The following is a 13273-nucleotide window of genomic DNA, read 5'->3' on the forward strand; positions in this document are numbered from 1 at the left end:
TAAATATACACCCTCACACCACCTGCAGGAAAGTGGTTAACATCCACAAACCGCTTATATCACCCTGCTGCAAGACCATTTAACATGATCGCTGGTAGCATGCCTTGAGTTCCTCATGCCAATCAAAGGATCAGTAAAAGCCTTTTCTTAAAAAGAAAAATTCAGGCCTAAGTTCTCTATAGATTTTAAACAGTCCTAGTGGAGTTGCCAAGCTGTCGCGGTCCTCCCAAAATAAACCTCGAGGTGTTCTAAAGGACTATTAGGCAAGCGTGAAGAACCCTCTTGCAAGTTGGCACTTACGCTTGGCATTGATTCTCCTAAACCTTATTGACCAAATGTCGGTTTCTCCTACACCATTAATTAAGAAGACTAGACCCATTACTGACCTATTATAAGTCGGTTAAGAGTCGAGGAAGAAGCAGGAGTCTGCCTTACTTCTGCAAATCAGAGATTTAGGATTAAAGAATTTGGTTACCCTAATTTTACTTAATGTTTGTTATAGGTACTTTTCTCTTTTTAAGTAAAACGTTTCTCGTGCAATATAGTTTTTATTCCTAATCATGCAATCCATGGGGTATTATATTTTTCAAGGGGAGGGAATGTATTCTTTTGGTCATGTTATCTCAAGTATATAGTCATTCTACCATTATTAATGTTCATGACCTTTCTTAATCATTTGGTGAACCGACTTTGGGTTGGTAAAGGGTTAGTTGTGAACTTGTTATTTGATCGAGGAGGATCACATATTTGAGTTTTAATATGACATTTACATTTGTTAGAAAATCCGACCAATAAATTTAAAGCAATCATGTAAGGCATAGTCAAATCTAGTAAGCAAGCAATGTAGAATTATTTTTGGGATAAATACACTAAAAGTCCTAAAACTTGTTGCAAAAGTGCGATTGAGTCCTCAAACTTTCAAAAACTGCTATCAAGTCCTAAAACTTGTTGCAAAAGTGCCATTGAGTCCTTAAACTTTCAAAAAGTGCAATCAAGTCCTAAAATTTTATTTAAGTCAAATTAAAAAGAATAAAAAATGATATATATTTTTGAAAAAGCCCAAGCTAAGAAAAAGAGCCACATATTTAACTATAATAAATAATCATCTAATAAAGTCTATAAATATACTCATGTACTTACCATACGATATATTTAATACACATCCAAAAATTTGCATTTCACATATTTCTTATCTTGGTATTAGATCCTGAGGTGCATCGAGTGCGATGTGCACCCGATGCACAACGGTGCACATCCAAGTGCAATTCTTGCATTTCGTGTTATTGTCTTTTCTAATAACTACTAATATCCCTCACTTAACGTCAATCCTCAATGCTGCCTGTCTCGTTTGATAGCCAACGTTAGCCTATTTTGTTGTCATATAGTTTGCAAAGCCTTGTTATATCTGGAAGCGCTCATCAAGTTTGTTTTGTAATAACGCCAAGTGATCAGACGCGTTTCTCCACGATGCTCGTACCAACTCCATTTGCACGTGCCGCGTTTTTGTTTAGAGACGAACATCACCACCAGACTTGCCACACTCAAACTGTTCATAACAACGCTAGTCGCACCAGCCATGTTTCTCCACCTGTCCATTGATGAATACAATCACCAAAACTACAACGACGATAGCCTCTAACGCGATGGCAGCCTCTGGCCACATAGCTGTACAACAACTATGACAACACATAACAACCATGGAAGTAGCGATGTCAACGTTAGCTGGTTTTCTTTTTGGCACACTGAACTACTTCAATGATCCACCGGATGTATCTAAACTCAAGTTGACTTTTATGCACATCGAGTTTGAGGGGATGTTAGAGATACCTAGAATATTTTCTAGAGATATTTAAGATATTTTCATATCTCTAGTGATTGTGCATATATTTGGGAGATTCTTCATATCCCCGATTGTGAATATATTGATTGATTGTACTTGATTTGATTACCTTAGATAATTATTTAATAAAATCTATAAATTGACCCTTGTACTTTTCATTAGATACATCCAATACACACAAATTTCACAATTTTGTATTTAGCATATATCTAATCTATCATACCTCTACTCCGGTCATCAGTAAGGCCTCGGCAACCTCTGTTGGCCCTTTTTGGTGATGGACGGCACTGACAACCCACCTGTGAGTGCTTGTGGCTCGTTTTTTTTTGGCTTGGGTTTTTAAAAAAAGAATTATTTTTTATTTTTAAATCTAATGTAAGTAAAATTTTAGGAAGAAAATGATAAAAAAATTGCTGCGTAAGAGAGAGAAAATAGTTAAAAAAATTGCACGCTTGACAAAGTTAACGGAATGATTTGATTGTACTTTTTGAAAGTTTTAAGACTCAATTGGACTTTCACAATAAGTTTTAGGACTTCTGATGTGCTTATCCCATTATTTTCTAATGCCCCTTTTACGTGCAAACCAAACTACGAACATACATATATAAGACTTAGTCCAACCTAATAATCAAGCAATGTGGGATTATATTGTAACATATTGTTGCGAAATAACAATATCCCTGCAGAGTCTCCAACATAGGTGCCGTGACAAGCCTCAACATGAGTGAGGTGGTGAAAATGGCACGATATTCCTTATCGAGAGAGTGTGGAGTATTCGACCCAAAAGAAGGAAGAGAGAGTGTGGAGTAGCCTATATACCTCCTATTATATAATAAAACAGTAAATATCACTTACCAAAATTCATAAATGGGCATGAGAGAACATGGAAAAGGTTACAACACTAAGGTCCCTTCACCTTAAAGAGACGTCACATAAAATAAGCCTTTTTCTTCAAAAGAAGGGTAAAAACTGCTAAAAACCATAAATTATACCCCATGTGACACATTTACTATAAACTTTTTTTCATGACACAAAAAATTCCCAAACTTTTATCTATATGATACATTTACCATCCGTCAAAGTTCTATAAATGAAAACTATTAAAATTCTGCCTACATGGACACCAGAAAGAAAACGGCGCTCACGTAGCTTAAGCGAAATAAAAAAATGATGTTATTTTGGCTGAAAAATTATTTAACGAAATTTTGATGGACAGTAAATGTGTCACATAGGTAGGGGTCTCCAAAAGAACCGGGACCGCACGTAACTTAAGTGAAATAAAAAAATGATGTTATTTTGGTTGAAAAATCATTTAAAGAAACATTAACGGACGGTAAATATGTCACATAAGTAGGGGTGTGCAAAGGAAGCGAGAACCACTCGGAACTGACGGTTCCCATGGGGACCGATCTGATTCCCAGTTCCAATTTACCATAATCGGTGAGTAGCGGTCCGGTTCCCAATTCTAGGCATGAAACTACCCACCCTGATCATACCGATATACATACATACATATATATATATATCCCATGCTATAGTTATATTGTGAAAATTGCTTATTTAATTTCACAAGTAACTTGCCTACACAAGTTCGATGATTTTGGAAGCTGACAAGAAAAACTCCTATTAGATAAAGTGATGAAATGTTTCTTTGGAGAGTGGCTTTTGGTCTGCTTCCCTTGAGAATAACTTTGTCTCAACTTTGTCTCAATGTGTTCGCATAGAATCAATACTTTTTTTATTATTTGCATAATGAAACCGAAGAAGTACTGACATAAAAACTAGGTTTACCATTGTATTGATTGATAAATGCAATTTTGTATGTATTAGAGACCAGTTCCATGGACCCACCTGGAGATCGAACTGGACCGGCGATCCGGTTCCTGAGTAGATCCATGGAACCAACGAGTGGTTACCAGTTCCAATTTTTTGGAACTAATTCTTAGTCGGCAATTCTCGGTTCCAGGGTGGGAACCGCCCACCCGGACCATGCTTACCCCTACAAATAGATACAAGTTTGGGATTTTTTATGTCACAAGAAAAAGTTTAGGGTGAATATATCACAGTGGGCATAGTTTAGGGTTTTAAAGATCATAAAAAAAATTTAGGGTAAATGTGTCATAATAAACAAAATTTAATATTTTTTGTGACTTTTTCCCTCGAAAGAAATTGGGGAACTGATCCAACGGACCTTAAAACTCGAGCTATGATCTAAGAAAAATGCGAATGGCCAATGATTGCAGAGGCCAAGAGCTGTCCCACTTGGCCCACGGCATGCTAAGGACCATAAGACAGATAACAAACATTTATTGGCTTGCCCATACAAATAACAAAATCAATTCCATCAAAAGTAAACTTTCTCCACCTTCATTTTTTATTTTTTTTATCTCCTCACTTGACATTAGTGTAACATGCGAACCACTTTCCTCTATCTTAAGAAAAGCTGTACCTAAACTAAGGAATCTTAGAGGAACCCTCATCTTGTCCCTAGAAAACTGCCAAGGCTAGCAAACCAGAACCCCTTTTAGGCCTTGCGAGCTTTCCGGGCAAAGCTTTTTTACAGGGTAGGCGATGGACACTTAGCTACTTTAAGAACCATATAGGAATTAAATATACGCAGTGAATACAAAGATGGGTGCTCATCTTCGTTGGCCAACACTTAATATGTCTAGGACCACCTACCTTCCCACTGGGGGTTTTGATTTTGGGCCGGTGAGTGCATTAAGTGAGGAGCAACAAATGCTAGGGATGATGTGGACGCTTTTTTCTTCACATTCGTCAGTGTTCTAACTATAAAAAATGAAAAAGTGGTCTCTCTCCATGTGGTGAATAAGCTAGATCAGGGTAAGCGGAACGATAAGCTGCTTGGCTTTTAATGGAGGTACCTAAAACATGATACTTTAAGAGGATAATCTCGAAAAATTGTTGAGTACCGGATTGCCTCGTTGGAAACATAGCCACCATAAATCAACAAATGTTGAGTGGTTAGGCATTTGACTCGGATGAAACATGTTTAGTATATGAATCATGACATGTCAATTCAGAGTATTCTCGAGGGCTAACTCCACACCCTGCAAGTGGAGCAACATAAGCACTTGGACGAGTTGGTTTGCATGCATAATCCGTGGGATAAATTCAGCTCGAAGGTTTCCTATGTCATTCAATGGAGTGACAAAATGTTGGAGTTATTATTGCACATGCCCTTATTAAAGAACATAGTCTTTAACAATCAATAACAAAATCTGATAGATCATAATAAACTGCCTTCGTCGCCCTCTTGGCTTTTCACCACTTCTCTTCATTTTTTTCCAGTAATTTTAAAAATGAACTTCATCAAATACATGGACAACAAGCCCTCAGGATGGGAGTAGTTGATTGACACGTCAGGAGATTTTCTTTTAGGAACTAAAAATTACCTGTCTTAATCATACTGATTGTGTGCAAACTACTATGAGTGTACAACATATGCATAGACCCAAGGTATAAACTTCACAGGCTCATAAAACTTGAAGGATGTTTCATAGACATTTAGATAGTCAGGGCTCTACGCTTTTAGATATTTTAAAAAGTTACATGAATGAAAAGAATTATAAATTATATATTACATTCTCTGATGAAATGATATGAGAGAGCCACGAATATTTTCCTCAAAAGTAACGGTGAAAATTTCTAAAAGAAAGGAAAACTCCCCCACTCCCCCAAATAAAATATACTACATCGGATCTTGGGCTAGCCTAACTAATGTGCCTGTGGTTTTTTCCTTTAATTAGTATTTGTCGGATCATATATAAAAATGTCAAGGCATGCCCGGAGCTTAAATAAGTCTATTATCAATTTAGTATTGTATTGTACACGCTCTACTTTTGAGGTAGTCCTCCACTATGGACTTGCTTCCTACCTCAGTGGGAAAATCCATCAGCTTTCTTTTATGAAATTACGAGTTTGATTAGCGTCATGAGCGTATCTCTAAATGGGTTCGTACAATATTGCCTAACTACACAGCATCTCTTGTGTGGAAAGATTTTTCACTTCCAAAATCTTGGTTGATATTTTGGTGCGTGACTCAATCCGAATATTTTGTACCGTGGGTGGCCCCCTCATAATAAGGCTTAGAGACGATGGCTAGTACTGGTTGCCCCTTCTGCCCCTTACCAATCAGAAAGACTAAAAAGTCGCTTTGGTTATCCAAACCATAGAAGAAACCACCAAATAATCTCGAACATATCAGTTAATCGACCAAGAAAATGGACATTTATGATTCATATTAACACTACCTGACATTGAATGCGTAAACTGTTTTTCTGTCTAAAATTGATGTGGCTGGATGTTCCCATTTCGTGTCCCTGAGCTATTAGAAAAATCAAGAACATCGATGTAAAAGATTGGGGATAATGGATCACATATAGAGCCATAAAGATATTAGAAAGAAAGTCTTCAGACGCATAAGTTCGCGCCCATCTTTCATGTTAGGTACAACTGTAGAAGGCTATCTTCGTAATATAACACGGGTTTCAACTGCATATAACTACCTCCTACCAGCGTCTCTGAACAGAACATACCTCATACTCTCACTCCTTTTCCAAAATCAAACTCAGAGAGGCTGTAAAATGAAGCAGAGCGACAATATTTCATGCCTCCAACTTGTTCGTCTGATAATCATAGCCGTCCTAACAATAATGTTCATCGTCATCACGCATTGCAGGGGTCAAGTCGAGGCCAAGAGGAGTCACATGATCAAGAAGAGCAAGAGTCACGGCCACAACCATCATAATTCTCCTGCACCAGCTCCTGCCCCACGTTATGGTGACCATCGCGCTGAGTCAAGCATGTTCAATGTGCTCTCTTTTGGAGCTAAAGGAGATGGAGTGTCCGACGATTCGAAGGTATGTGTTTGCATCTTCTTTAGTCTGCTTGTGAGTGCGTGTGCGAAGCAATGGTCGATTTGCATTAGTCACTAGTGGAAAACTTTAGGATAAGGTTAGTCTGCTATCTTAATGCAATGCTTTAACTACAACATATGAATCTCCCATTTAGTAATTTGCATGCACTCTTTAACGTAAGGGAATACAAAAGTTGAATGGTGCGGAAGGCGCGAAATGTTATCTGATACATTCACTATATAGGCTCTAACTCACATACAGTACCTAAAAATGGTGAATGTTTTTGTGAAGACTTTTCATTTTCTCGATCGTACAATTGGTTTCTGAGTCGTGATTGGCTAAGTTAACACAGTAAGCTACACTGAATTTCGGTGTGACAAATTCTTGACCAATGTCTGAGTCTGAATCCTCAAGCCAGTTCAAATGAACAGGCATTTTCAGCGGCATGGAAAGCGGCTTGCAAGGTACCCTCGGCCACTTTGGTAATCCCGCAAGGACTCAAGTTCCTGGTCAAGCCCATCTCTTTTAAAGGCCCTTGCATGCCTAATCTTGTTCTTCAGGTTCATTCATATCACAACCTCTTCCTATGTACCCTTTTTCTGGTTCAAGTTTGGAAGTATTATGTCAGAATTTATTTGTCATCACCATTTTCATGATTGTCATTACCATTTTTTTCCAGATTGATGGAATTGTTCAAGCTCCTCCAGAAGTAGGCTCCAGGAAAAAATACAGTTTATTACAGTGGCTGAATTTTAAATGGGTCCAGAACTTTACAGTCCAAGGCACTGGGACTGTTGATGGTCAAGGGTCCGAGTGGTGGAGTCTCTCCCAGATGCTGCACTACAATGTGCAGGTCACTCGAATTAATAAGACCAGTCTTCTTCTCTTCAATGACTACACATGAAGTTTATTCTTAATGTTCCTAAATTTCATGGAACATTAGCTGGGTGCTAAATGTGCTTCTTGTGTTTCCTTTCTTTGCAGAGCACATCGAAACACATTTTGGGCATGAAACCAACGGTAAGGATTCTTGCATTTGAACATAGATTAATGCGAATGCTAGGTTTGTTCTTGATGGTTTATTTGTTTCTATCTGTGCAGGCTTTAAGGTTTTATTCAAGCTGTAATGTGATGGTCCGTGGCATCAGCATCGTCAATAGTCCTCTCTGCCATCTGAAGTTCGACAATTCCAGAGGGATCAAGATTAGTAACATCACCATTTCCTCGCCCGAGGACAGCCCAAATACTGACGGCATTCACCTTCAGAACAGCCAGCACGTAGAAATCGAACACTCGAATATCGGTTGTGGTATGTACATAATTTTCCTAGATGAGCGATCCCTTGATTGCTCCTCATTCTTCTGGGCAGATAAAGACTATATTCATAATCCCATGCTTGCTCTTGATGTAGCACATGTTTGCAGGAATTGTTTCTTAGTCAGTAGAAGGTCACCTGTTAAACTTTTCAAAAAGCATCACACTAGGCTAATGTTTTTGTTTGCCTAATACTGAGTTAAGAGAATGGATTTTCTGTTTTTTCCCGTTTGGATCCAGCAAGCACTGACGTTGGAAGTGCATTATAGAAAGTAAACAGTCTTGAGAGCACTTACTGACACTGCTAATACCATATTTTATTATCGTCGTAATTAAGATTATCTTATGTTTTCCTTTTCTTTCTTTTTCACTCGTTTGATGAAATGTAGGAGCTGAAAGTATAAATACTAAAAATTTAATGTTAGAATCTTTAGCTACTAAAAATGAAAACAAAAGTTGTATCATAATAGTTGAAAATTGAATTATGAATTCCACTAGTTTCTTACCTAACATGGGTAAATAGCACTATTGGAAGGTTTTAACAGTATAGTTGGCAAAATTTTAATTTCCATCAAGTAATTTATTCTTTGCTGTCGATTTGGTAAAACTGAAAATGAAGTGCTGAATTTTAAGCATTGATTTATTTTCAGAATTGCTAAATATTTGGTATTGAACTATTTCTTTTCTTGTCGAATTTTGCACTATGAATATAATTGGTAAGGTTTAGCCTTCTGGCAATGTAATATGAAACTTTTTATTTCCTATTTTGATACATTTTCTATTGAATGAATTGAGTAACCACATTCTTTCTTAGCAAATCAAGTGATTTTTTGACTTAATTGAATCTTTTAAGTCAAGTCAAAACTGGTTATGCTTATCAAACGTGCTTAATTTTCTTGAGTGCAATATATTCATTTTCAGCACTTATCGGAGGTATCAAAAAGACCCAAATGATATTTAACTTAAAACAATCAATTAAGTTGCGGGAAGTTAGAGGTTATCAAATGCACTTAATGGCTTAGTGTTGAAAAGTTCTATTCAAAACTTAATGTAGTTATCAAACACACCCTTAGTATTGGTTTCTAATCATGCAGGGGATGACTGTGTTTCTGTACAGACGGGCTGCTCTGACGTTCACATCCATCACATTAGTTGTGGCCCTGGACACGGTATAAGGTATAGTGATACATATATAGAAATGAGAAGGAACAAATATAAACGGACATGATAACTGTTATGGGTAGAAAATAATTAGTAGATCTTGTTCAAAATAAATCCAATATAAAGTGTTCAACTATCCATCTTGTTAAACTTAGACCGAGTCTTCGAAAAGAGTACTTAGATATTATTTAGGATGGATCACACTTATGAATCTAGTCGTTGGCCCTTTGCCATCAGTGTTTATCATAATGGCCAGTAATACTCCCTCGCCTTCAATGTGTCATTTGGCACATTCTGCCCCTGGCCTTCTGCTATCCAATAAGTATTCTAAAAGCGGCACCTTATCCAAACCTTTTGGCCTTGTTGACTATTCCTCGCCTTCACCAGAACAACTTAGCCCCCATGCGTCCTCGAACCACACATCTACTATTGGGTTTTCACTTCAATACTATCTATAATAACTCAGCTGATTTCACGTGAGTCAAACTTCCAAAAAGAATAATAAAGTGCAACACCACAATGTGATGACCATTTGAGAGTAGGTCCCCCCATTATGAATGAAGTCATAAATTCTCTCCATCTATACGGACTTTGGGTATCACAAAATATTTGTTTGGGCCTAGATTATTAATTTTAATTCATTGTGAGTAATAAGTTTTGATATATTAGGCATCGCGTTCCCAGTATTGTGACCCACATTACCAGGTTCAGATAATTTAATTTTATAAATACCCATAAGATTTTGACTCACCTCTCGCATTAGATAATTCTTGAAATTAGTAGGGTATTTCATGGAACTTATGCCTATTGATGTGGTCCTTATCATAATTTTAAATGATAAAGATCATCTATCATGATGTCTGAAGTATAAATAAAGTCTTACATAGGGCTTGTTCATTCATACTTGGTTAAAGTAAAAAAATCCGCTATTACTTTCTAGCCAAAATTCTAAAATCATGAAAAAAATTTAAACGATTACTAATGATCTCAGCTGTCCATGTATAGGCTTCTTAAGATTTCCAGGCAATAAATAATAAACCAAAGTATAATGAAAAAGTTAAAAGCAACAATTACCCCAAAAAATTGATTTTAAGCAAGCAGTTTTCTAATGTTCATTTTGAATAGACATCATTTTATACCTCTTACGTGTGATAAAGAAAGTTCCAATCATCATGGTTGGACTAAAAAACAAGAAGAGTTCTCCAGCGTTTCATAAACCCTTTTATATGGTTTGTGAAAAGTTGTGAAGAGCCATGAAACCTAATTAACTTTAGCTTATGCAAAATGCATTGATACATGGATATCAATTAAATTTTGGAAGCAAATTGAGTTTTCAATTTAGCTCCTCGTTCGTAGCGTCAATAGACCGAACCAAAGGTTCTTCGTCAGATTCGATGTCATCTCCCTGGTGATATGACGAATTGGGATTGAATGGGCTCACATGTATTTGGTGCATACAATCATTGCTCCCTTCCCTCCATCCCCCTTGCCATGAAAGAGAGTTAGATGTGAAGATCAGAACAACACATACCATTTCCACTATCAAATAGAGATAATATCAAGTAATCCCTACATTTCAAAAGAAAAAAAAAACTATCACATGGTACTCCCAAGATACCACATATAATACATACCTCATGCATCAACAATAGAGACAAAAGGCAAAGATGTGCTAGATTGATGATTCCATACCAAGTTTATCATGGTGACGAATTTTAACCACTGAATTAGAGTTTTGAATTTATTGGTGACAGTTTAGGAGGATTAGGGAAAGATAAAAGTGTGGCATGCGTCTCCGACATTATTGTAGAGAACCTCTCTCTAGAGAATACACTATACGGTGTACGAATCAAGACTTGGCAGGTAAAACAAAAAATGCCAAATCTTATCATTAATTCTTTGCCTAATGTCAATTATTCTACAAAACAACTAACCATTTCCCATGTAATGTAGGGAGGAGTTGGGTCAGTCAAGAACGTATCGTTCTCAAACGTTCAAGTCTCTGACGTGAAGGTCCCGATGATGATCGATCAATACTACTGCGACAAAAGAATTTGCAAGAACCAGACTGGAGGCGTTGCGATAACCGGGGTCAAATTCGACCAGTTTGTCGGAACTTACGCAGCGCAGCCCCTTCACATTGCATGCAGCCATGACGTCCCGTGCACCGACGTCGATTTGGTGGACATTCAACTGAAGCCGTCGCCAGGAGTCGGTGGTTCCCGGGAGGCTTTGTGTTATAACTCTTATGGAAAAGCCGTGGCTCCTCTCGTTCCTGCTAGCATTGACGATTGCTTGAGAAGTGATGGTGGGTCGATCAAGCGAATTGCTAGGTCACCCGATGTAGTTTGCTAGTGAACATGGCAACGATTTCTAATATTGAATTGGATCATCATTTTTTTCTTATTTTTGTTTCTTTTCTTTTCTTTTTCGAGTGGTTCTTCCTCTTAGGTTATTTTCTTCCTTTTAAAATTCTTCCGTCTGCATCCTTTTTTGATGTGGGAAGGTGATGATGTAGATTTTGTCGAATTGGATCTTTAATTACTTTCACCGCATGCTTCAAGACAGGGAAGGTAGTCTAGAAATTGATCGAGCTGAATAAAATGCAAAGTTCTTTTATATTAGTCCTTTCGAAATCTTTTGTTGAAAGGTCTAAATTCGAATCGAAAATGCCCTGAAACCAACAGTACAACAACCTCCACTTTTAGATAATTGAAACTTACCAGTTGGCTTTTTATCTTCATTTAATATCTTTATAGAAACAGATCCGAGGGAGGCAAAATGTTGGGAATCAAATAAGCTTCGCGCAACCTTCAACTAACATGATGCATTTCAAACTTATTTAGCGTGGGTGGGTCACGACCAAAGTAGACCTGGGTGAGACCACCTACAATGGTATTAGAGTCAGGATGCGAATGTTGGGTTTCGAATATATCTCTGATGCCATAGCACCTAGATATGGGATGTTGCACTTTGTAGATAAGTCTCACTAACTCTTCCGTGAGGGGCCTTGAGAGTAAACCTTCTCAACCAAATGAAAAATAACTCGTCGAATTCGTACTACCTATCGATTATATTCAAAGGTAAAATTTAAAATGACTTGATATAGGATGCCTTTCGTTTGTTTTAATTGGCTGTTCACGGGACTAACGGAGTTCGGCACAAGGCCCCTGCATCATTTAGGTTATTGGCCATTCCTAGAGTCCTTGTTGAGCATGTAAAACATCAAATGCGGTGGTGCCACCTAGGACTGGACCTACTCAGTATCTGTTCTCGTATCTATGTTAGTTTATGCTCTAGCAACGATGCTTCTATCAACAGATGATTGGATTTGCTCTTTAATGCATGAACTGCTTGTTATTGTCCAACTTATCCTGCTCTTATCAAAACCGTATCTGCCACTATCCAGCATCTACTACTCCTGACTGATTCTATATGACATTTCTCCTATTTTTTGCTTCTATCCAACATGAATGCCTATCGATACTCCACACTTTTTTTTTTTGTCATATTCAAAAATAGTATAAGCAAGACATTTTGCTAATGACAAAAAGTAGGTGATATAGAAAATGCACTGACCGTACTATATAAAACTCAGCAAGTTCTATACATGCATTCACATTTTTTTCCATCCTCAGAATAATAATCTAGATCTAGGCCAAAATCAGCTCAATCTTGATCAAATTTGTTCATACTTGATCTATGTTTTTCCTCAATGTGTTGCTTCTTTGAGTTGATCATGATTCTCCCATTTTTTTTTAATATTTTTCCTCTTCTTTGGTAGCTTGTGCTCCTTTCAAACTATCCTCAAACCTTGAATAGTCATTCATGATCACCAAACAATACATTTTACCACCGAGGCTAGTGTTCCTTGTTGGTCTGAATAGGTCCATTGGTAACAGCTGCAAAACTCAGTTAGTAGCAACATTACTTATAGATTTGAAGGATCTCTTTACTTGCTTAGCCAACGAGCATGCATTGCACAATTCAGATTTTTCATACTTTAACTTAATGAATCCACGCACTAGGTCCTTTGTAGATAATTTAGCACTTTGGTTCATGCTAATAAGACCAAGCT

The 13273-nt window shown here is 37.3% G+C and overlaps 1 protein-coding gene across 1 annotated transcript; it reads left to right on the forward strand.

The window, feature by feature from the left end:
* Positions 1-6366: 6366 nt before the first annotated feature.
* Positions 6367-11814, forward strand: LOC115689979 (polygalacturonase At1g48100). The gene is made up of 8 exons (XM_056319816.1): positions 6367-6723; positions 7152-7280; positions 7400-7573; positions 7705-7740; positions 7822-8029; positions 9129-9210; positions 10950-11058; positions 11149-11814. The coding sequence occupies exons 1-8, from the start codon at positions 6448-6450 to the stop codon at positions 11548-11550; spliced, it is 1416 nt and encodes a 471-aa protein (XP_056175791.1). The 5' UTR covers positions 6367-6447; the 3' UTR covers positions 11551-11814.
* Positions 11815-13273: the final 1459 nt, after the last annotated feature.

The sequence above is a fragment of the Syzygium oleosum genome, unplaced genomic scaffold (assembly GCF_021117445.2).
Source record: "Syzygium oleosum isolate NSW1041296 unplaced genomic scaffold, Sole_v2.1 Sole_v2.01, whole genome shotgun sequence".
NCBI classification, from domain to species: domain Eukaryota; kingdom Viridiplantae; phylum Streptophyta; class Magnoliopsida; order Myrtales; family Myrtaceae; genus Syzygium; species Syzygium oleosum.